The 26,379-nt window shown below is 37.3% G+C and overlaps 1 protein-coding gene and 1 non-coding gene across 2 annotated transcripts; one reads left to right on the forward strand and one right to left on the reverse strand.

Moving 5' to 3' along the window:
• Positions 1-10,648: 10,648 nt before the first annotated feature.
• On the reverse strand, positions 10,649-10,720 carry trnat-cgu (transfer RNA threonine (anticodon CGU)). Its single transcript has one exon. It is a non-coding gene; the product is annotated as a tRNA-Thr (tRNA).
• A 2,282-nt stretch (positions 10,721-13,002) lies between these two features.
• suz12a (SUZ12 polycomb repressive complex 2 subunit a) lies at positions 13,003-24,905 on the forward strand. Its single transcript, XM_073839450.1, has 16 exons — positions 13,003-13,697; positions 14,283-14,329; positions 14,831-14,895; positions 15,095-15,163; positions 15,272-15,321; positions 15,411-15,496; positions 16,877-17,096; positions 17,178-17,280; positions 17,362-17,467; positions 17,559-17,739; positions 17,835-17,923; positions 18,163-18,306; positions 18,567-18,724; positions 20,243-20,441; positions 22,832-22,911; positions 23,125-24,905. Exons 1-16 carry the CDS (start codon positions 13,526-13,528, stop codon positions 23,396-23,398), a joined length of 2,043 nt encoding a protein of 680 aa, XP_073695551.1. The 5' UTR covers positions 13,003-13,525; the 3' UTR covers positions 23,399-24,905.
• The last annotated feature ends 1,474 nt before the right edge of the window (positions 24,906-26,379 follow it).

The following is a 26,379-nucleotide window of genomic DNA, read 5'->3' on the forward strand; positions in this document are numbered from 1 at the left end:
ACCGAAATGTTATGAAGCTACAAGAATATTTTTGTGCACAAAGAAAACAATTTCTTCTCTTCCGTGTCAGTCTTCGACACGTGTCACATGTGTGTGTTGCCGCTGACACAGGAGCACAGCGTTTCACGTAGAACATCTATCTCTTAATTCATCATCTGGATATTCTGGTTCAAATAAGTAATGCTGGGCAAAAAATTGCTCTGTCGAAACCTGTGTTCTGCATCAGAATGCCAGCTCCTGCGTATGCGTCATGGTACTTTTGTGAACACGGGTCAAAGACTGACACAGAAGAGAAGAAATTGCTAAATAAAGTCGTTATTTTGTTTTCTTTGTGCACAAAAAGTTGTTTCGTAGCTTCATAAAAATTACAGTTGTGTTGCTGTCTATGTAGGGTCAGAAAGCTCTTGGATTTCATTAAAAATATCGTAATTTGTGTTCTGAAAATGAACGGAGGTCTTACGGGTTTGGAACGACATGTGGATGAGTAATTAATGACAGAATTTTCATTTCTGCGTGAACTATCCCATTGAGTTCTTTCAGTTAAAGTTTATTTCTCTCTCTATATAGCACCACGTAAAATTATTACGAGTAATTAGCGGTAACAATGAACTAAACTAATGCAATAAATTTGGCCATGAACGGATGTGAACTGTGAAGCATTAATATCTAACGGTTTTCAGATAAACAAATTCCTCATTGTGATTGTGAGTCAGTGTGGCTTAGGAGGTGTGTCGGTGCTGCTGAGTCACCAGATCTGTGTCACCTTTCATTTCTCACCGCCTTCTAGTACTCTTCCCCACCCAGTCACAGACCACTGCCTCTTCACTCCTCAACAACACACAGCTGCTGAATCACACACACACAAGCTATTCATGAGCATTTGGGATCGCTCAACAAGTTTTCACTCGTCGTCATTATGCATGTTTGTTTGTAAAAAGTGAGAGTGTGATTCATATGTGTGTGTGAAATCTGGGTTTGGGTGCATCTCTTTCTGTGAAAACTCCCGTGAGCTCGATCAATAGCACATACTACAATCACTGAAGTAATGTGTGATACCACATCAGCATCCAAATGTGTGGATGGCTTCCATTTCTTTTAAATTAAACAATGACACAACTCCAAATTCTGCTAGTTGGACTCAAATCTGTTTTCTGTGATGTTCTGGTGACGCCTTCACACGCTGTATGCAACCTGGGTGTGATTTTTGACTAAAAGCCCATATCAAATCTTCTCATCTGCACCACCAAACCTTTATTTGTCCTTCACTTATGCTTTTAAAGTAACCGAAATTGTTAAGCATGCTTTTGACCTCACACCTACTGTAACTCCCTTACTCATTATACAGTGCAAATAGTTAATTTGTCCTGAACTCTGCAGCCCATAATGCTTCCATTGTCCTCCATGGGCAGTATAGGAACTAAAGCATCACTGCCCTAAAATTCAGGCATATCGTTCCTCAGTATCTTTCCAAAATGTCAAAACTCAGTTGAACCAGTTCTGTTTGCACAGTGTTATTCAAATGTTTGTGATCTTTAATTCCCTCTAGTGCTGTACCATTTCTTTTTTAAATACCCGTTTGTTTTTTGTATTAGTTGTTTCTTTTTCTTTTGCTCACAGCGGTGATGGAGCGAGACATGGCACAACAGTCTGCCTGTATGCATAATCAAACAATTAAACAAGTGAGTTGCTGTGAACTTAAGTTATGTAATGACGTGGAAAGAATATATAATGACTTTAAAGCCACTTGTTGTTATGTCATTCAGTGTTTTACTTGTCTTCTACAATAATGCAAATTTCTTTCATTATTTTCATTGGATTTTTTTTCTCAGCCAGCAAATATTGGTAGAGATTAATTAATTAGCATATTGTGCAACGTTCAACATTTTAAATTAATTGACAGCCATAAAGACACACCGTTGAATGAGCAAAAATGGTACACTGTTGTTCATGTTTTTTTTAATTTTAAAGACATTTTATGCCTTTATTTTGATGGGACAGTAAGTGGATATGAAGTAAAGTAAGAGAGAGGGGGAAACGGGATCAGGAAAGGTCCACGAGCCAAGACTCGAACTTAGGACGCCCAATGCGCAACGGCGTTACATATGACGCATTGCCCATGCACGAGGCTATCGGCACCGACATGTTTTTGTGTTTTTGAAAGAAGTTTCTTATGCTCACCAAAGCTGCATTTATCTGATCAATACAGTAAAACAACAATATTATAAAATACCATTATAATTTAAAATAGCTGTTTTCTATTTAAATATTTCAAAATGTAATTTATTCCTGTGATGGCAAAGATGAATTTTCAGCAGCATTACTCCAGTCTTCGGTGTCACACGATTCTTCAGAAATCATTCTAATATTTCGATTTGCTACTCAATAAATATTTCTGATTATTATCAATGTTAATAACAGTTTGTGCTGCTTAATGATTTAGCAAAAATCTTATTTTAATATTCTTTGATAAACAGAAAACCGTTTTAATAGAAGACGTCTGTAACATTAGAAATGCCTTGGTCACTTTTAAACAAGTTTTTGTGTACTTGCTGAAAAAAGGTGTTCATTAATTTAAAAAAGGGTCCCAATTTATATGTGACCCTGGACCACAAAACCAGTCTTAAGTAGCACAGGTATATTTGCAGCAATAGACAAAAATACATTGTATGGGTCAAAATGATCGATTTTTCTTTTATGCCATAAATCATTAGGATATTAAGTAAAGATCATGTTCCATGAAGATATTTTTAAAATTTCCTACTGTAAATATATCAAAACTTAATTTTTGATTAGTAATATGCATTAATAAGAACTTCATTTGGACAACTTTAAAGGTGATTTTCTCAATATTTAGATTTTATTGCACTTTTAGATTAGTTTTTCTGCCAAATAGCTTTCAGATGACGTATAAATCTCAGTTTCTAAAACAAAATGACCCTTATGACTGGTTTTTGTGGTCCAGGGTCACATATTAGGTGGCCTTAACTACTACGTACCTAAATTTAAATTAATTATTTGCTACAATGCACTTATTATGTACATTTATTTAAAATTTTAAAAATACTTGCATGTGTAGTTTTGGGAAAAGTTACTTTTAATGCATTACAATATTGCGATACTCCCCCCAAAAAAGTAACTAATTACGTTAGTTACTTTTTCAGGCAAAGTAATGCATTACCTTACTTTTGTGTTACTTTTTAAATCGGGGCAGGGCTTGCTTGTTTGTTTTTAATATAAAAATGTAAAAGCCCTTTCACACCAAAAACTTCAGACTGAAGGAAAAGTAAATTCACGTCTGTACAGTAGAACGCAAAAAAAGACGGACACATGTTAGTTTACCTTAAGCAATTTTTGCTTATTAGTATGGTTGAGTTGGATCATTGAAAGTCAGCAGCAAAGACACTGGTTAATAAAATGGAGTTTAATACATAAAGTATATTTGTATTATTTAACATTTAATTATTGCAGGTTTGTCACATTCTGAGTTGCATTTCACAATTTTTATTCATTTTAAGCAATACTTTTTGTGAGTGAGGTGAATTATGCATGTTCACATTTATTCTAGAACTCCTGATTTCTCTCAACATGGGGGCAGGAGAGCTTTCAATCAATAAATGGGGAAAGAAAGTAACTGGCGTTACTTATTTGAAAAAGTACCTTAGTTATTTTCTAGTTATTAAAAAGTAATGTGTTACTTTACTAGTTACTTAAAAAAAGTAATCTGATTATGTTACACACATTACTTGTAATGCGTTACCCCCAATAATTACACTTATAATTAAACTGCTGACTGATCCCTTAAACCTTAACCCACCCTTAAATACCACCAAACCTGTCCCTAACCTTACCTGTGTCCCATCTCAAAGTGTTTTGCAATACAATATGAACACAACAAATACATTGTGCTTATTTTTTTGATGTCGAGTACATGTAGTTAAGGCCACCTAAAATAAAGTGGGACCACAAAAAGTACTGACCCCAAAGTCTTGATCAGTAGAGTAAATAATATATATTGTAAACAGTATATAATATATATATATATATATATATATATATATATTTCAATATGTAACGTGTCTAAAATATTGCTTTAATGGTCTTTAATAGCCATGTCTTTCTCTTTGGCTTATTTTTGCACAGGGACGTCCTGGCCGGAGGGAAATGCACCATTTCCAGCATGCTGTGATAATAGCGAAGCGCAAATGAGACGTGTGGGACAGCAGGCGATCTCAAAGAGCAGCTCAAGATTCCACAGTCTTGCATGCATCCTCTCCGAGCTGAGTCACTTTTTCTCTTAGCCTCTGTGCAGGCTATTACCTGCCCCTCACCAAAACGCGGGACGATGCAGAGCGTTTATTGAATTTGTCAGTGTGATTTCCATGTGACATTATAATTAGAGAGAATCTACTGTGATCATGAAGCAAGCTCAGGTTCTGCTCTGACTGGCCAAGATCAAGCTAAGAACGCCTACAGAGTAATACAATCACGTCCAGAAGAACTGGACGACTTACTAGAAAGTTTCGGAAGAATGAATGAGCTCAAACTGATATTTGACAACACAGCTTTGTTCCAGAGGTCTCCTGACATAAGCTCAAGCAGGGAAACTTCATTTAGTGTTCACAAGGCTTACATTGACTAGTGATTGTGATAAAAAGCAGTCCGATTTTAGAGCAGAATGAAGTCAGAGCTGGTTTTAAGAGAAATCGTACATTGCAATGCATTAATTGAAGGAAAGGGTGTATTTACTCAACCGCTTATTAACATAAACCACATATAGTGTGTTTCGCATTAAGTTACACAAGATCTTTTGACAATTCGTTGACTGTGTTGCAAAGACCACAAATTGAAATAGCCAAATTAGGAACCTGCATTTGAAAAAGGAGGGTCTTAAAAAAAGAATTTCACAAGAAGGCTTTGTTATTCTCGGTTATATTAGGTCATGCATGTGCATTGAGCCCTGCTCGGTCATGTCTGTCCACGCAGGGACGCTGAAAATTGCAAGAGCAATAAGGATTTTTAGGGGCATTATGACTGGGTTAATAAAACACAGCTGCCCCTAAAAGTCCCTCATTTTTCTTGCTGCCTTTTGGGTCCTCTTCCTAGACTCACATTTCAACAGCACGGAGCCGGCTTTCGATCCGGCGGCTGGGTGTTGCTGAGAGCTGGACACCCTTTCCCTCCCCTGGGGAAGCGCAGACATGGAGCTGCTGTATCGCTTCCTCGCTTCTGACGGCTGGAAACGAGCAAGACCCCTTTTGTCAGCCGTCCAACAAGTGAAAAGTTTAAATTAAGAAGAGAGTGAGGGGAATTTTAGCCTCCCTCTTCCCCTCAAGCATGCATGCCAGGGGTTTATAAATTGCCCTTATAAAAAAGGGGGTTTGCTTTGGGATTTAAGTGGGTAGCCGAGAGAGGTGAATGAGTTCAGTGCATTTCGGAGCGGGATTCTTTCCTATTCGGATTGGTATTTCTGTGTTTATACATGCACTACAAACATGCCCATTACACAGCGTGAGGGTCCTTGCAATATTACAATCATGAGCCACAGAAATGTTTGTAAAGTACTAGGAAATACTAAACTGGTAGGTCTAAGTGTGCAAGTTAAACAAATCACACTAGAATCGATAACAATGCGCTCAGTCAAAATAGAAAACTTTTGGCGCACACAGACCTTACCATATAACGTTTAATACGTTTTAAACTTCCAGCAATGATATATTGCATAGCGAATCCTTGACAGAAGACAGTGAGCAAACTATTTAGAATAATTAACTCTTTTGCTAAATTATGTCAATTATTGGAATATACACATCTCCATTTTAATGTTTCCCACCTGCAGAACATCTAAATAAACATTTTTTCATTCTTATTATGTGTGTGTATTATAATACACCCATTCAGACAGAAATAAGTGAGGATGATTACATGAGCCAGAAACTGGGACTTTGTAGGCCAGTTGAGAGTAAATTTAACTACTCACCTTGCCCGCAAAGACCCAACCTCTAACACATTAATTTCTTTAACCCCAAATATACAACATTTATTACTATACATTAACTGTTGTGTTTATTTTATAATGATGAAAAACTACGCAATTCCACTAAACAGTAGCCTGTTTTAATACGCTTTGCCTGTTTCATTACCACACTAACGTATTAACATCGTCAGATAATAGAAGACTATTAGAAACCAAAAATATTATCTTAAAACTATCCAAATAAATAATTCAGCATGAATGTAGAAGCATATATTGACGTAGTTTCTTATCGTCGATTAACAACAATAGATTAATTTACCTCTGTTCGACTTCCATTGTTTGTGCGTTGTATCAACCTGAACTTGTATTTGATTTACGTCCACTGTTTTGATTGTACGTATTGACAGTTGTAGAAAAGTTTGTCGATCGTACGGTCCAATTCTGGTTCCGACTGCTGTCACAGTAATGGAATAAAGATGTCTTCTTAACTAAAGCCAGCACGTAAGTTTCTTCTGAGAAGATATGCGTGTTTTTTCTTTTCTCGGATGCGCCAAAATTGAATCAAGTTCACTCGTCGGTAGCGTAGTCCTGACTGTCACCGCCGCCTTCTTAAAGGATTTACCTGGATTCTGCACACTCGTGCCATGTGTCGTGCGACAGCAGCAGCAGCGAGTGGAGATATCGTGCAGTTCTCAGGCCCTCCCCAAAATGGAATTCTAGGTAGCACATGCATTTATGAATGTGTCACACTCACCTACTTGTCTTTTAGCCTCTGGTTTAGGGCACGACAGCTGGAAAGTTTATTGCTGGGTTCGCATTTATTTCATAAATGCAGAGTGTCTGCGCGGTGTCGGGAGACATCCAGTTAATTTCTTTAATATCGCTAACATACACACAGAGTCCCACAGAGAAACAGCAGTTGTGTTGGTTGATTTGAGCCTTTATAGTTTTATAATTTTGAGCAGTAGAAAATTCACTGTCATGGCTTATATTAGCTGCGCACTGAATAGATGTTTTCATTTGGAGCGCCAGCGTCATCTTGTGGATACATGCGTAAAATAACATTACACACAATTTACATTTCAATTCACAATTCTTACACTCTTGCATTGTTTTGTTAAACCTTTTCAACAGGGTCGGAAATTAACAGGGCTTGTGGCAAATGCCCAATAAATTCAAGACGAAGGGGCAGCTGTCACGATTAAAATGAAATGTATATATATTTATAAAAAGCTGAATAAATTCCATTGGTGTATGGTTTGTTGGGATAGGACAATATTTGGTCGAAATATTTAAAAATCTAGAATCTGAGGGTGCAAAAAAAATCAACATATTGAAAAAAACTCGCCTTTAAAGTTGTCCTTAGTATTTAGCAATGCATATTACTAATCAAAAATTAAGTTTTGATATATTTATGATAGGGAATTTACAAAATATATTCATGGAACATGATCTTTACTTAATATCCTAATGATTTTAGGCAAAAGCAAAATTTATACTTTTGACCCATACATTTGGCTATTGCAGCAAATATACCCATGCTACTTAAGACTGGTTTTGTGATCTAGGGTCACAAATGTGAAAATTAATGAAAAGTGTCAATTAGCGGAATTACATTTAGATTCGCTCATACTGCATCAAATTGCTTTTATGCGCTGTTTTGTTCGGTCTTGAGCCTTTATGGTTCAAAAAACACATACCGGTACATTTTATAACACATCAACAACACGTAAAATATGCATATTATACGCGTATTTACACGTTTGAAATATGCATATAATACACGTTAAATGCATAAGGAAAAATTGACAACAGGCTCCGCTTTGCAACGTTGCAGCATCACCACCTCAAGTGTGCATTATTTTCTAAGGATTCAATGGACCAAAGTGAAGTATTCCTCTTATACTGTGGATACCACACCTCAGGACATTGATCAGATTATATATTTCAAGGCATGTGTTTGTTTATTGTACTTAAATGCTATTGTGAGTAGGATTCATTTCTTACGCATCTCATCCAACACCTCCATTTCAAATTTCAAAACTTTATTTTAGATTTAGCAACAGAGGCTTGTGCCATGGTGTCACAAATCCTGTCCATGGTCTTCCATCCGCTCGCAACCAATCATTACGTTGACTCTCACACTACACAGACTGTTACATGTCACCCTGGACTACACTTCCCATGTTCCTTTGCACAGATTGCACTTTTACCTGTATCCAATCAGACTCACTATAAATACAAGGCCCTTCCCATTATTCAGGGCTGAGGATTGTTGCGTTTATCACTCTCCTAACGTAGCAATGGAGCCATTCTTAGTTGTCCTGAAGTCTAGTTAAGTCTTGTTTCAAAGTCTGTTTACCTGTGTCTTGATCCTAGCCTGCCCTGCAGTTCCCATCTGTCTTGGATTATCCCTTTGTCTTTCCCATTTTGGACTCTGTTTGTACCTCATTTGGACTCTAGCTTGTCTGTTTAAATTACCCGTTTGCCTTGCCCCTTTGGATTACGTTCGCCGTTGATCGACCCTCACCTGTCCCTGGATTACTCTTGTGTCTTGCCCTCTGTATATCTGTTTTCCTGTGTTCGACCCCTGTGTTTTGGCATTGTTTATTATTAAAAGCGTGCACATGGATCCACCCGCTTCACATCTCTGTCACTTCGTAACACATGAATAGCAGACTGGAGTTATATTTTAGAGATAGAGAGAGACAGAGATTAAGTGTGTGATTTACCTCACTGAGTCCATCGGTCTCTCAACAGAGTTCGGCAGCAGCGTCTCTACTAATAGTGAAACTTTAAGTTAATTTTCTTCAGGAACAACACTGCTGTTACCTTGCTTGTGAAAAATGTCATGTAGTTTTTACGTTTTTATACTATGTTACTGCTGAAATCACCAGAGCAGCACTAACAACATTAGCCTGTATGTTTATGTGTGTGCAAACTGTATGTGTGTATGCATCGGTAAGGAAGAGAGAGTGGGAGAAATGGAGTATGTGCTTTCTGTACATAATAAAACAATTTTGTGGCAAAACATGGAAATAATCTGTTGTTTTTATCCTTTTGTTAACTGTATTTATTTGTTTGGCCAGTGTCATTGTGGGTTTTGGTTATTTAGATGTTTAGGCTGTAAGAACCTTTGAAATAAGAGAAATCACATGGTGAAGCGATATAGACGTGTTATGCAGTCTAGATCTGCCTGGAACTACGTTAGCTGTGCATTTCCTTGAAAATAATGCACACCTTAGAATGTTCGTTAGCCAATCAGATTCAAGCATTCAATGGCTCCGCAGTATATGCGTATTGTACATGTTTAGTTGACATGTTAAAATTTCATGTTTTTGAACCATTTGGCCTTCCATAAGCCTTATAACCAATCAAGGGCGTTTCTGTTGAGCTTTGAAATGCATTGACCAATCAGAGGCACTTAGATTAGTCAGCGCTGAAAACGCCGGAGCTGTGTTGATTGCGCACGCTTGTGAATTCTCTTGTAAAACCTACAATAACATGGTTTTGTTATAATATCGCTGCCCTATGAGCTCCTGTTTTTATATGTATAAGGTACCATTTTAAACAGTCTATTGTTATTGACAACAGTTTAAAATATTGAAAGTGATTGGGTAAATTTAAGTATTTGACATTAAAGACAACATAGTATGGTGATTTATAACAAGGTGATTGTCCTCACAAATGTAAAAAATCCCCCTGGAAATCAATTCTAGGGGGCAAATATTGCCCCGTAATGGAAAAGTCCATTTCTGACCCTGCTTCCCAATTAAATATTTTTCTCTCCTCAATAACACAATATTAAATTAACACATTTATAAATATTTGTTTGGCCTCCCTGGGCTGGTTGACCATTCGAGATAGAGTTGATTTTAAAATGCTAGTCTATGCCTATAAGAGCTTAAATGGACTAGCTCCATCATATCTTTCAGAACTTCTTGAGGTCCATAAGCCCTCTAGATCTTTAAGATCTGCAGAGAAAGGGATCTTGCTGTCTGTACCGCGCACAAAATTCAAGCAACGGGGTGATAGGGCCTTTGCTGTAGTTGCCCCTAAGCTATGGAATATGCTACCACTTTATATTAGGTCTGCCCCAACTGTAGGCTCTTTTAAAAGCCTTTTGAAAATTCACTTATTGCATATGTCCTCTTTAGGTGAAGAGGGATGAGCTCTTGTGCATCTATGTTTTATTATGTGGATTTTATTGTGGTGTTGTTTTATTTTAATTTTAGAATTGCTTGTACAGCACTTTGGTACAACTTCTTGTTGTTGGAATAGTGCTTTATAAATAAACTGAAACTGAAATAAACTGAAACTGAAACTGTTTTTATTAAAGACCATTCATTTCTTCAGAATGAATAGTTTACATTTCTAAATTATAAGTGTTTGCACTTTTATGTTGTGGCGTTTCAGTACATTATTCAGTTAGTAGTTCAAATTTACAGAGGAGGCATCTACGGATTACAATATTCAGGTTATATGCAGTTGGTTATATCACAGGATTCAAGTCTGTTCTGGCTGGGTTCCTTATGCCAAGCTTTCTATTGTTTCCTGCTGAAACAAAACTTGCTGGGGTGTAATAGTAATATAAGAAAACAAAACTATTTGTATGCGATTTCGTTTGTGTACATAAACAGACTTTTGCAAAAAGCGTGTTTTTTTCATTTTCCGAGGCACGGACGGGGTTCGAACCCGCGATCTTCGGTTTACGAGACCGACGCCTTACCACTTGGCCACCGCGCCTGATGGCCAACAGGGCGTAAATTACGTTATTTGGTGTAATAGCGAACCACTGAAACTGGCAATTTAACTACTGTTTTTAATTTTTGGTTGATTATTGTCATATGTGAGTCCCATGTCTTTTTTATACACATTATAGAAGCAATCTAACAAACTCTTTTTATTCCCTCTTCTAAATTGAACACATCCGGTAAACGTTAGACCAGAGGATTCCCGGATGTGTAGCAATTTAAATCAGTCTACAACAAATCAAATAAAAAGTGCAACAAATGCATCTCCCGAATCACACAAAAACGTCGCAAAATGTGTGTCATTGGTAATTTAAAGTATGGATCCAGCAAGCAAAAATATTTTCCGAGTCGTTGTGTCTATATGCGGTATTGTAGCCTACATACACTCCGATTATTTTATAACAACCGTGAAATAGCACGACGAGGCACTAATAATAATGATATTTCTCCATAGTATTTCACTAATAGGGCACAAAATATAGCTCGAAGCATACATCATTCATTTTGAACGAAATAGACATCAAAGGTAGATGGACATGATGTAATAAATAAATAATAAAAAATAAAATCTAGCACCAAAAAGAATATTTTCTTGGTTTTCATAACTTGTTACCGCCTAAGCAAGTGATGGGAGCTTCTTGTGAAATAGCCATTCATAACACTTCTATGGGATATAAAATGCCATTATTTTATGTAATATAGACATAATATGTTTGGCTTGTCTTATTTACATTTACATCAAATTTCAGAAGTAAATAGTCTAAACAGTCAGTCCAAACAACTGAGTTAAACGTTTGATCAGATGATCAGGGATTTTCAAAATCGTTTTCTAAAGCAATGCATTATGGTTAAACTTGTTTGATTTATATTTCTTTCAGGAATATAAATGTATTAAAGTTAACTAAAAACCAGTCATAAGGGTCAATTTTTTTAATTGATATACATCATCTGAAAGATGAATAAATATGGTTTGTTAGGACAGTACAATATTTAGCCAAGATACAGCTATTTGAAAAACTGCAATCTGAGTGTGGAAAAAAAAAATCTAAAAATGGAGAAAATTGCCTTTAAAGTTGCCCAAATAAAATTCTTAGCGAGGAATTAAAATTTGATATATTTACTGTAGGAAATTTACAAAATATCTTTAAGGAACATGATCTTTAATTAATATCCTAATGATTTTTGGCATAAAAGAAAAATCTATAATTTTGACCCATATTGTTGGCTATGGCTTCAAATTTACCCATGCTACTGGTTTTGTGGTCCAGGGTCACATATTTTAATGGTTTTCATAACTTGTTACTGCCTAATCAAGTGATGGGAGTCTCTAGTGAAATAACTATCCATAACATTTTTTATGGGGCATAAAATGGCATTATTTTATGTAATTTAGGCATAATATGTTTGGTTTGTCTTTGACATTTACTATCAAATTTTAAACGTAAATAGTCTGCACAGTCAGTCCACACATTTGAGTTAAACATTTGGCCAAGAAAGTCAAGAACTGTATTGAGAAGCAGGGCGTTTCAAAATAGTTTTCTAAAGCAATCCATAATGATTGTTCCACTTGTTTGAATTACTCATTAATTAACAGGAATATACGTTTATTATAGTTAACTGAAAGAAAATAACAATGTGACCAAAACACACAAAACCATTCATACGGGTCAGTTTTGAAATGGAGATTTATACATCCTCTGACAGCTGAATAAATATGGTTTGTTAGGATAGGACAATATTTGGCAGAGATACAACTATTTGAAAATCTGGAATCTGAGCAAAAAAATCCCAATTTTGAGAAAATCACTTTTAAAGTTGCCCAAATGAAGTTCTTAGCAATGCATAAAATATCTTCATGAAACGTGATCTTTACTTAATACCCTAATGATTGTTGGCATAAAATAAAACTTGATCATTTTGACCCATACAATGTATTGTTGGCTATTGCTACAAATATACCCGTGCTACTTATGACTGGTTATGTTGTCTAGGGTCACATTTATGTAATATTTAAAAAAAAATAAATATAACGAGGGGCCTACTTTTCTATCGTTTAATTTAAAGTAATGGCAACAAACAAACAAAACATCTGATCAACATTAACATTTTCAAAAACAACTTAAATGGTATGTATACAGCTAAGGCCTTTTCTCGCCACAGTCTCTATTTTAAAAAACGAATTTCCCGCGAAAAAATAATAAGCGAAACGGAAGGCTGCGTGAGCTCTGAGCACACTCTCTACCAAACTTGACTGCAATGTCCAAACTCGAGGGTTTTATCAGCTGTGTGGAATACATTCAAGACGGAGGGCGGGTAATATTCACAGCACTTTCGACTTCAGGCTGTTTCCCATAGGGCACAAAGCTTCTGGGCTTACTTGTATGTTCTTAATAAGTAAACAGCGGCGATATCTGCGTGAAGACAAGCTAGCGGACCGCTAATCTTTCAGCACACTTTCTGCCGCGGTGGGTTTTTTTGTGGTGTAGTCAGCGTTCAGTATCGCGTGGAATCCAAATTAACGCTACACATGATCCGATAAGAGTTCGCGACGCGCTCGATTCTACACGCGGATGAGTCGTTGTTGCCTTGTTTCTACGCGTAAACGTATATTTGTATTGTCGCGAATTCCATCCGGTCTGTAAAACAAACTAAAATGCCGGCTCGTTTATGTTAACTGTTACTTTGTTGAGGGAGCGAACCGGTCTCGGCTGCTCTCCCTTTGTTTGGGCCCAGGACTCGGCTGAATCCACCGGGTTCCGTTTCAAACGTCTCATTTGACCGCGAACGCTATTTTAGGATGGCTCCACAAAAGCACGGATCTGGTGGAAACGGTTTTTATGCCAACAGCACGAGTAAAGCGGCTAATGGAGGAGCTCACGTATCGTCCGGTGTTGTGATGACTTCAGTGAAGCGACCCAAGATGGAGCAGGTTCAAGCGGACCACGAACTCTTCCTGCAAGCCTTCGAGAGTAAGTTGCTCCTGAATACTTTTCCCCAAACTCGCTTTGTGTGTCCAACAAATTGCTGTTTTTCGAGCACACTTAACAGTATCCGATTGTTTTACGACCTGTACTCTTAGCTTGAAGGCTAACCAACAATACTAACCGGTAAATTGTGTTCCGTAGTTCTCTAAATGCTTAAATAAGCCAGGTAATTCATGTTGTAAGTCTTATGTCATGTTTCTTTCACAATAGAGGGATTTAGACACGTATTAGTTGTCTAGGCCACATCCTATATGAAAATTAGACACGTGCATCAAGAGATGGCACGTGCTTTATGGTGATTTTATGTCTTTTATTATTTTAATATGCTTTTGGACACTTGCTGTCATAGAGAAATGGACGACAGTCGTGAACAAAATACTTGAAAACCTCACTGCAGTTTCTGTACACTAGCTGCCACCTTGATTTATGTGTAAGAGTGTTATTGTACAAAAAAAATTATTAGTTTTGTATATACTGGCTTGGTACGATTAAAAAAATGGTTATTTACATGGCATGAGTCTAATTCTGGCAACATCGGTGTACATGATACCTATGCATTTCTGTTCACAGAACCAACTCAAATATACAGATTTCTTCGCACAAGGAATCTCATGGCAGTAAGTAGACCATAATCAAGAAGAAATGTGACCCTGGACCACAAAACCAGTCATAAGCGTCCATTTTTGTCAATTTTTTGGGTCAACTGTTTGAAAATCTAGAATCTGAGGGTGCAAAATATTGAGAAAATCACCTTTAAAGTTATCCAAATGAAGTTTAAAGCAATGCATGCATATTACTAATCAAAAATTAGGTTTTAATGTATTTACGGTAGGAAATTTCCGAAATATCTTCATGGAACATGATCTTTACTTAATATCCTAATGATTTTTGGCGTAAAATAAAAATCTATAATTTTTACCCATAAAATGTATTTTTGACTATTGCTACAAATATACCTGTGTTACTTAAGACTGGTTTTGTGGTCCAGGTTCACAAATGACATGCTGTTTACATTTAGATGTGAACTTTTGTGGAAGCCTGGTGAACTAACTGTACATGGCTGCCATAACAATAGACTTGACTGGTTTTATCTTTCATTTTTTTTTCTGTGCTTTCAGCCAATCTTCCTGCACAGATCTCTTACTTACATGTCCCACAGAAACTCAAGAACAAATTCAAAAAGGTAAAACGATGCATGCACCTAATGTCTTAATCTCTTTGTTTGTCAAAAAGCCACACCTTCTGTTTCCTTGTGCAGGCCTCATAGTTTGAAAAATTGCATGTTTGCATGCACTGCAACTGAATGATTTTCTTCAGTTGTAGTTTGATAAATTGAATGAGAGTTTCACATCTCAATGATGTGTTGATATCTCTTATTTCAGAAAATGCTTTAGCGTGAACGACCTGCTATTTAAAGTAGAAAAGTCAAAAGTGGATCAGGAATCGCACAAGTAAGACGTTCTTGATCTGGATTTATTTCGCTTGCTTAGTTTCAAAAATAAAAAAATGACTGAATGGAAAATGCATGCAGAAGTTTTAACTCCAGTTTTGTTTTGCAGCATGGCATCAAACCTGCAGCTCACTTTTACTGGGTTCTTTCATAAAACTGGTAAGCTATCACTTTATCATCTTATCAGCGTACATAAATAATGTTCTCTGATCGTGATAGTGATTCTGATTTGTTGTCCAATGCATCAGAGAAGCCATTGCAGAACTCAGAGAATGAAGAAAACTCAGTGTCTGTGGAAGTGCTGCTTGTCAAGGTCTGCCACAAGAAGAGAAAGGTAAAACTTTGTCATAAATAGTTTTAACGAAAAGCTCTTTCACTGACCTTTTTCCCTCACAAAAACAAGCTTCCGCAATCAAAAAAACCTTGATACAGTATATGTGGCCATATCTGTCCCTACTGTAGGTTAATTTTTAATTGGTACTTATGCTTGCCAACACAACTAAAAACTCAATGAAATCGCTTGACAAGCACAGTTTTGTGTCTTGTGTAGACATGTCTGTGTTAAAAGCATTTTATTAGACTTAATTCAGCATAGTGCAGCATGAGTCATCGAGATTTTTGGTCCCAGAAAAGAAAAGGTGCAGTCACATTTATTGTTCAACAAATTCTTATGGATGAAATCCAGTAATTTCAGCAGGAAACCATGCAAACTGGATTTTTTTTTTTTTGTGTGTGAGGGAGAAAGATTTCCCCACACAGACACTGCACTGATACTGCTTGGTTTGAAGCTGTAACTGTGCTTTATAAATTGCTCCACTGTTGACAATAGACAATGGACCCTTTTTGCCCTCCCCAAATTTTGCAGAAGTTGAGCTAATGTTACTACCTAAGGACTGAAAATTTGTTAACATTAGTCAACTTCTAGTAGTACCCTAGCATATATGTGACCCTGGATCCCAAAACCAGTCTTAAGTAGCATGGGTATATTTGTAGCAATAGTCAAAAAATACAGATACACTGCCCTCCAAAAGTTTGGAAACACCTCTGGCAAAGTGTGGTTTTAGACGATATCAGCATAGTGTGAATCATCTTTGGGCAATCCTTCAGGAGGCTTGGAGTAATATCAAGTCAGTGTTTGAATAAACTGACAGCTCGGATGCCCAGATTATGCAGAGCTGTAATGGCTGCTAATGGTTGATATTTTGATGAATTGAAAATGGAAGTTTTTTTCTATGTATAAACAGTTTATGTACACTCAGTGCAAAATTATCACAAATTAAAAAGGATTCATGCCAATATTATCCAAAACCCCACTTTTCTATGGCATTTCCAAACTTTTGGAGGGCAGTGTACAGATCTTGTATCATGTTCCATGAAGATATTCAGTAAATTTCCTACCGTATATATATCAATACTTAATTTTGGTTATTAATATTCATTGCTAAAAACTTCATTTGGACAACGTTAGAAGTGATTTTCTCAGTATTTTGAATTTTTTTTTTTCAGATTCCAGATTTTCAATTAGTTGTATCTCAGCCAAATATTGTCCTATCCTAACGAAACCATACATCAATAGAAAGCATTTTTATTCAGCTGATAAATAAAAAAAATTGACCTGTATGACTGGTTTTGTGGTCCAGGGTCACGTATATAGATTCAAAGTTAACAGATGTTTTGAACTCTGATCATGTTTCATTTCTGCTTTTTTTTTTAGGATGTAAGTTGTCCAGTAAAGCAAGTGCCTACAGGTAAAAAGCAGGTGCCTCTGAACCCAGACAGCAGTCAGACCAAGCTAGGAGCTTTCCCCACACTGAACGTGCCCAGCCAGGAGTTTGAACCCAGTAACAGCCACATGGTGAAGTCCTACTCCCTTCTGTTCAGAGTGTCTCGTCCAGGGGGAAGAGAGCTCAACAGCATGACCACAAGAGATACCAGTATGTGCTTAAAATAGCTTATGATAGTCTTGCACCTTAAAGCGAGTTTCATTATGATGAACAATGTTGTTTTCTTCTCAGATGTTATGGAAGAGCTGTCTAACAGGAAGAAGAGATACTGCTCTAATCAGGATGATGGAGAAACTACATTTGTGGCACAAATGACTGTTTTTGATAAAAACAGGTAGGTGTTCTTTGTTAAATTGCGTTTAGTTGCTTTTAAAATGTTTGTTTGGTTTAAGATTTTTTTCCTTTCCTTAAACAGACGCCTCCAGCTTTTGGATGGCGAGTATGAAGTCTCCATGCAGGAGATGGAGGAAAGTCCTGTAGGCAAGAAAAGGGCAACATGGGAAACCATACTAGATGGGAAGGTCAGTTGAAGGCAGTGTGGACGTGGCTATTCGAGATGCTTGTACATCATTAAGTTGGACTTTAAATTGGGATCTTTACCCTGTGTTTCAGTGGCTTCCACCCTTCGAGACTTTTTCTCAGGGACCCACACTGCAGTTCACTTTGCGATGGACCAATGACACGGCTGAAAGAGGAACGGCCCCAGTGGCCAAACCCCTTGCCACACGCAATTCTGAATCCAGCACAGTGGACAGCAGCAAGCCTAGCAATGTGAAGCCTCCACAGGCAGTAGGTAAGATCACAAGTGCTGGTTAGTGGTTACAAGTAAAGATTACTAACTATTTGGTCTTTTAAAGCATAATTTGTGTGACGTTTGATTTGTTGCAGCTGTTAATGATTCAGTTGGTGCTGATCTACCAGTAAGAAGAGAACACACTCATGTTGAACCTCGCCAGAAACTACGTGTTTATTATCAGGTGAGTAATGTGCATCTATAAATTTGTCTGGAAATAGTGCTTTCATACCACACTGTACACGTAACATAGCACTTGTCAGTGATCCCAGGCCTTTATATTGACTATCAAAAGGGCATCTTTCCACTGTCAATTCTGTTATATTATATCATCACCATAAGTCTTGCCTTGACATTAAGCTGTTTACCTTGTGTTTTGGGATGCTGTGTGGTCACGGTTTGTGTCCATCTTCTATTTTTCAGTTCCTGTATAACAATAACACACGGCAGCAGACAGAGGCCAGAGATGACCTGCACTGTCCCTGGTGCACGTTGAACTGCCGTAAGCTCTACAGCCTCCTCAAGCACCTCAAACTGTCCCACAGCCGCTTCATCTTCAACTATGTGGTAAGAAATATCTCAAGGTTATGAAACTGTCACCAGACCACATGGATTACGTCATCGTGTAACACTGCTGTGTTTACACTTGTGGAAATCAATCTGTGAATGGCTTATAGTTGAGCTGGGTTAAACATTTAGAATGTCTGAAAAAATGACTGAATGTTAGACGTCTTAAAGAGGACGTAGAGATCAACTTAACATTTAATATTTTTACCAAATATGGACTGTATTTGTTAAAATGATGAAGCCATGTTTATCTCACCCAGCCACATCCTAAAGGAGCCAGGATAGATGTGTCGATTAATGAATGCTATGACGGTTCTTATGTGGGCAACCCTCAGGACATCCACTGCCAGCCTGGCTTTGCCTTCAGCCGTAATGGCCCAGTGAAGAGGACTCCCGTTACACACTTCCTTGTCTGCAGGTCTGTGTGGGTTGAAAGTGAAACACAGACTGAAAGTGTGTGTGTGTGTGTGTGTGTGTGTGTGTGTGTGTGTGTGTGTGTGTGTGTGTGTGTGTGTGTGTGTGTGTGTGTGTGTGTGTGTGTGTGTGTGTGTGTGTGTGTGTGTGTGTGTGTGTGTGTGTGTGTGTGTGTGTGTGTGTGTGTGTGTGTGTGTGTGTGTGTGTGTCCAAATTCAAAAATAATTGCATCGGAGTAAAACATTCCACCGTTAAAGGGATAGTTCACCTTAAAATGAAAATTGTGTCATTAATTACTCACCCTCATGTTGTGTGCAAGACCTTTATAAAATCCAAGAGCTTTTGACCCTGCATAGACCGCAACGCAGCTACTATGTTTAAGCCCCAGAGAGGATATTGTTAAAATAGTCCATGTGACATCAGTGGTTCAACAATTTCTTCTCATGTACTGTTGTGAATGCGCTTCGAAGACTGACGTAGGTTTATACCGTTGTGGTTAAATGACTGATGTCACATTTTTTTTTTTTAAATAAATAATGTCATTACTACCTTTCTGGGCCTTGAACATTGTAGTTGTGTTGCTGTCTATGCAAGGTCAGGAAGCTCTGATTTCATCAAAAAATATCTTAATTTGTGTTCTGAAGATGAACGAAAGTCTTAGGAGTTTGGAACAACATGAGGGTTAGTAATTATTGACAGAATTTTCATTTTCAAAATCAGAATCAGAATGAGCTTTATTGCCAGGTATGTTTACACATACTAGGAATTTGTTTTGGTGACAGCAGCTCCACAGTGCAATAGAGTGACAAGACATAGATTATAAAAAAGAACAATATACATGTACACAAGACAAAGTGCAAAATAGCAAAAACACAATATACAGAGTATGCCATTGTTAGTTACAGGTATATTAGGTGCAAATTTGGATATAAGTAGGTATTAATAAATACTGAATAGATTAATAAAGTGTATAATAGTGCTGCGTGTTCCACATTTACTGACTAGTGTTCATGAGATGGATTGCCTGGGGAAAAAAACTGTTACGGTGTCTGGTCGTCTTGGTGTTTGGGTGAACTATTCCCTTTATTTCTATTGTGGTTACAATATATTTTATAAAATATTTACAATAAAATCAAAAAGTGTGTTTGATATTGCTTAGCCATTATGTCCTCCATTAACTAGTCAGTTGTTTTATTTGGATGCTAAATAAAACGGACAAAAAATTAATGATGCGTTTGGCATCAGTGTTGAAACAGCTGCTTTATATTATATAACGCTTAAGTTAAAAATCAAATTCAAAGCAGTAATGCATTATAAATACCACCAGATGCACTCTGTTTGAGCTCCATTGTAAATTGGTAAAAATACGCACCTTTTTGCATCAGTTGAATTCCACAATGACTATTATTCAAGTCAGCAAACATTTCTACAGTACATACTGCCATGCTGCCCAGGCCTATCACAGACTTTACACTCTTGTTTTGGATTGTGAGGTTAAAATCAAGCGTTTCGGTTTCCTCAGGCCCAAGCGCTCAAAGCCCAGCCTGTCTGAGTTCCTGGAGCCAGAGGATGGAGAACAGGAGCAGCAGAGGACGTACATAAGTGGCCACAACCGCCTGTACTTCCACAGTGACAGCTGCGTGCCTCTTAGACCACAGGAAATGGAAGTGGACAGTGAGGACGAGAGAGACCCGGCATGGCTCAGGGAGAAGACCGTTATGGTGAGAAAGCTGTCATTAGATCATTAACACTTTGATTTTGTTAGCAATAAAAATCCAGTGTAACATTTCCTAGGTCAGACTGACACTAGATGACAAATCAAAACTCAAGACAGATGGTGTGTGGTTTGTGATTCAGTCACAGTTTGTGAGAGACATGAATATGATATACTTCCACTGACACAGCATGTTCAGATCACATCTGAGGAGGATGTTACATCAAATCTGACGTTGAGATGTATTAAAGCAGACCTATTATGCCCCTTATTACAATAAGTAATGTAAGTCTCAGGTGTCCCCCAGAATGTCTCTAAGTTTCAGCTCAAAATACCCCACAGATAATTTATTATATCATTTTGAAAAAGCCCATTTTTAGTAGAAGCAAAAACACACTTTTCTTGCATTGCTCTTTAAATGCAAATGAGCTGCTGGTCCCTGCCCCCTTTTCCAGAATAGAGTTGTGTCTTTACATCTCGTAACTCATATACTCTGATTAAAAATGTCTGTTTGGTTCTGATTATGTCTATCGTGCTGAACTCTGGTGTTTTAAAGTCATATCGGTTTAAACTTCTGATATACGATTTTCTAAGCGCTCACATCCTAAGCGCGTACAGAAAGTGGCTGTCACACGGCATGTGAGTACTAAACTAAGATCTCTTTCATGTCTTACTGCACTTAAACTGTCAAATACATGCAAGTTTGATTAAAAACACACAGGTGTTACAAAAACAGTCATTTATGTCTGTGAATGTAAACAGCTGGGAAAGAAATCGCAAGTTTATAATAGATATTATAATAGAATATAATAGACAGAACAGTTAGCATGCTTTGTTCAAACTTTTGCCATGGTGTTAGAACTAGTACACCGTTATTGCTTGTGAAAACAAAATGGCAGTGCCGTAAGTGGAAATTAAGGGGCACTAATATTATAATAAGATCCCCTTTTTGCGTAAGAGAAGCTTGTTACTGGGTTGTTCTTTTCACATTTTCTAGGTTGGTAGATGCACTGGGGACCCAATTATAGTACTTAAACCAGGAAACGTCATTATATGTGACCGTTCAATCAAAGTTAAAAGTCCAAAGGGTTGAATTAATTTGCAAAATTGCATGTTGGTAATGGATTAGTTCACTTCCAGAACAATAATGTACTTACATAAACATCTTAGATGACAAGGGGGTATTTCTTTCAGTCGTAAAGAAATAGTTTTTTGAGGAAAACATTTCAGGATTTCTCTCCTGTATGTATGCATAGTGCCCCCAAGTTTGAACTTCCAAACTGCAGTTTAAATGCAGCTCTAAAGGGCTCTAAATGATCCTAGCCGAGGAAGGTCTTATCCAGCGAAACGATTGGTTATTTTTGAAACAAATTGACAGTTTATATACTTTTTAACCTTAAATGCTTATCTTGTCTCGTCTCTGCGATGTGCATGTGTAGTCTGTGAGATCCGGGTAAGTACAGTTAGGCTATGTCGAAAAACTCCAGTCTCGTTTTCTTCCCTAACTTCAAAATCGTCCTACATCGCTGCAGAAGTACAAGAAAAGGTAAAACAGTGTTGTAGGATGATTTTGAAGTTGAAGACAAAAACGAGATGGGAGTTTTTCGACATACCCTAACTGCATGCGCATTGCATATACACAAGACAAGATGATAGGGCTGCACGATTAATCGAACGATGTTGTGAGGTGCGTTTAGTCAATGAAGCCGGTACTTTGATTAGTAGTAAATCTCCATCACGTGCGTTCAGTTGGAGCGGCAATTTATACACAGAGACGTAAATCACTGACAAGCTACGCCAAATCGCGTTCAAAATCGCATTCGATTTTGAGCGCGATTTGGCGTAGCTTGTCAGTGATTTACGTCTCTGAACGCTCCAGCTGAACACACGTGATGGAGATTTACTACTAATCAAAGTACCGGCTTCATTGACTAAACGCACCTCACAACATCGTTTGATTAATCGTGCAGCCCTACAAGATGAGCATTTGGGGTTAAAAAGTATATAAGTTGTCATTGTTTAGAAAATAACTGATTGATTTGCTAGATAAGACCCTTCTTCCACAGTTGGGATTGTTTAGAGCTCTTTGAACTTCCAAAATGTAGTTTAAACGCAGCTTTAAAGTCGGGGGCATCATACACATGCATTATATAGAGAGAAATCCTGAAATGTTTTCCTCAAAAAGCATAATTTATTTATGACTGAAGAAAGACAGACATGAACATCTTGGATGACAAGGGGGTGAGTACATTATCTGTCATTTTTTTTGTTATGGAAATGAAATGATAATTTAAGTGACTATAGGTTTCTAACACCCCCTAAATCTGAAATTGCAAATAAGTTTTATTTAGCATTTACTGTTTTAAATGGATTTTGATCATCTTCACTACCCTTCAGCAAATCGATGAATTCACGGATGTCAACGAGGGAGAGAAAGAGGTCATGAAACTGTGGAACCTGCACGTAATGAAACACGGGTACGTTTTATTTTTTCACTTCTTCTTCACCCCAATCCTTTCTGTTTAAAGCGTTATATTGAATCAATATAAATCTCTCCTATTAAACAATCTTTGTTCTGTATATTCCAGTGGCCTGGCTACTCTCCTCGTATCACCTTGCATGTTACATAAGCTCATCTCTCAGAGCTTGATTGCATTTCTGCCAGTAATTTGCTTATTGTTTGTGTGCAGATTGATAGCTGACAACCAAATGAATCAGGCCTGCATGTTGTTTGTGGAACAGCACGGCACCATCATCATGGAGAAGAATCTGTGCCGCAACGTCCTGCTCCATCTGGTCAGCATGCACGACTTTGGCTTAGTAACTACAGTGACCATAGATAAGGCCATGGCTCACCTGAGAGATCTGAATCCGCAAAACGACAGCCAGGAGCAATTCAAAACGCAAGACGGTGCTGATGGTGAAGCCAGCGTATCAGATTTAGTCAAGACCCAGAATCACTGAAACCACCTCGCTGTGCTCTGCGTTGAATTGAGTGCCACCGAGCCACCATATTTTGCTCACAGGGTTAAAGTTGAAGTCGAGTTAGAAGCTGGTTATGTGTTTCGACGGCCACATACTCTACGTATCATGATTTTTGGCCTGATGTCATCAGAGTACAGAGCAACTCTTTACTAGATTCAAATTACTTGAAGATGCCATTAGTCTTTATGATGGACTGTATCAGCAGGTCAGATTTTTCTTCACCCACACAACCCTGTAGCTCTAGCAAATTTTTAGCACTTGTTTTAGGTGCCTGTTTTTAAAAAGGACTATGAAAAGATTTTTTTAATATATTTTGAATATTGATGAATGGAAATGGCTCCTACAAACTTGCTTTTGCATATTTTTCACAGGGGTTGATAAACTCATTCTGAAAACTTTAACATTTTAGTTTCGCTTGTGTATAGTTTTTCCCTTTTCTTTGTGGAGAGTTTTTCAGCATTTCGGTTTGTGCCACCCCAAGCTTTTTTTTTTTTCCTCTGGAATTGTCTGGACCAAAGTTTTATTGGTCTGTTTTTGGTGGCTTGGTATCCACTTTAATGTTGCACCACACTTGAAGACTTGATGACTTTTTTCCTCGGATTCTCCGATTGAAGAGCGAGCATCAGTGCTGCAGGCCGTCTACGCCGCAGCGTTCATCAGTTTTTCAGAGCCTTAATTGAACTGACCTTGCAACGCAAACATACATGTACAGGGTACTACAACACAGTGGGGTGGGCGATGCCTCGCAGAAATTGTTTACACTTGCCTTACCCATTGAAACATGGACTCTAAGCAGGGTTTGAACTTTTGGTCTAAATCAGTGCTAACAGATTTCATTTATGCGTGTTTGAATGATTTCAATGACGCTTTACTGCACACAAAACGGTGTCCAGTTCCGTATATCAACATACATTAGTTTTATCACAGTGTCCATTAATTTACCTTGTCCTTCATGGTGCCCATTTGATTTTTCTGGAGGAAAAGTGTTGTAACGTGTACATAAGTTTAGTGACATGATGGCTTTGCTGAAGGGGACTGCATTCCAGAAGGAATATTATTTTAGACCAAAGTGAAATGGCTGTAATGTTTGTCTAGTTGGTTTCAAATCAGAAATGCAAGTCTTCATAGTTGTTTTTTTGTTGTTGTATGTATCTGTTTTAAAAGAAAGGGATATGTTTGTGAATCATTACTGCTTTATTTTGCTAAAACTGTGCACTGGGTTAAAAAAAAAAAAATGTTGGTCAAGCTTGGAGATCAATTACTGAACTGGCTGAAGTGGTTGCGTAATTGCAATTTGCGTAGCGCTCTCAATACAGCAACGATTACGCGAGATGTGGATTACTGATATAAAGTAATGTCAAAAAAGATATTTATATCTTGAATAGGAACATTATGGAACCTGCTTGAGGTTCTGAATTATGCTGAAACGTGCTTGAGGTTGCTCTTTATTTAAAATAAAGATTTTTTTTGTTTGTTTTACAATTGATACCTCACAAGTCATGTTCATAAATTATTTCTTAAATGTTTTATTTGAAAAGTTCACCCAAAATTGACAATTCTGTCATTAATTACTCTCATGTTGTTCCAAACCCGAAGGTTTATTTTCAGAACACAAATTAAGATATTTTTGATCAACTGTGCCCGTATTCACAAAACATCTTAAGGCTAAAAGTAGCTCATAACTTGCTGATTTAGGAGAAAATCTTCAAAATAATGGACATGTCAATCCTACATTTAGGATTTGACAAAGCATTTTAGTGCTAAAACTAGCTCTTAAATCTGTGAAATGTTAGGAGTATTGGAGAGGACTCTCAAATCGCTAAGACCAAATCACAAACTAGGTCTATCCTCTCTGCTGATAAAACAAAACAATCATCACAGAAATTCTAATTGTTCCCACTATAAATACCATTACCAATATTCAAAACCATCAACTTCTTACCATTAAAATCATTAATAAATGGTTTCCTGTACTGTTTTTTTGGGACATATTCCATTAGGATTTAGTGGTTTCAACAAGGCACCAATAGAAGGTGACCAATTATCAGTAGAGATTAACAGGCACCATTACAGTTACCATTAAAACCAATACAATTTCTATTTTAACCAGTAAAAACATTAATCCATTTTTGTAATGGTTTCCTTGTTTTTTCTTGTTTTACCAGGGCTAAAATGGCTGTTGCCGGCTATCTGCCTCGGAACGTAAATGTTTTAGGAACATGTTGCATTTATTGGCACACGTTTTCACACGCATCTTTTTTGGTTTTGCAGGTTATACATGCTCCAAATTTTCCTTTGATTATATCCTTGTTTTCATTAACAGGTTGGGTAAGAAGCTGGGGTCCGTTCTTCGTACCTCGCTAACTAAGTTAGCTGGATTTGATTGTTGACGATTTGGCATGATCTTGGACTTGCTGTCATAGCAACAGCTCTGCAAGCTTAAACCTGCTCGGGAGCAGGTTTATTTCATGTAAACAGGATTTATGCTGCGCTCCTGGCGGGTTATGATTGGTTGAAATGGCGAGGTCACATCTGATTGGTTAAAGAGCACGACTGACGCGGACTGACTCACGTGGGAAAAGAAAAGTATCTTGCAAGAAAGTGTATATATATGACAGGTTCCAAAAAATATTTGTCAGCACAACTGTTGATATTATCCAACATTGATCATTCTAATAATAAATCAGCATATTAGAATGATTCCTGAAGGATCGTGTGACACTTAAGACTGGAGTAACAGCTGATAAAAATTCAGCTTTTCATCACAGGAATAAATTCTATTTCAAAGTATGTTAAAATATATTAAAAAAAACAAAAACATTATTTTATTTTGTAAAAACAATTTGCAATATTACTGTTTTTTCTGTATTTTTAATCAAATAAATGCAGTCTTGATGAGCATAAGAGACTTCTTTAAAAACTATTACAAGTCTTACTGACCCCAAACTTTTGAACGGTAG

This window comes from Garra rufa, chromosome 1, assembly GCF_049309525.1.
Source record: "Garra rufa chromosome 1, GarRuf1.0, whole genome shotgun sequence".
NCBI lineage: Eukaryota > Metazoa > Chordata > Actinopteri > Cypriniformes > Cyprinidae > Garra > Garra rufa.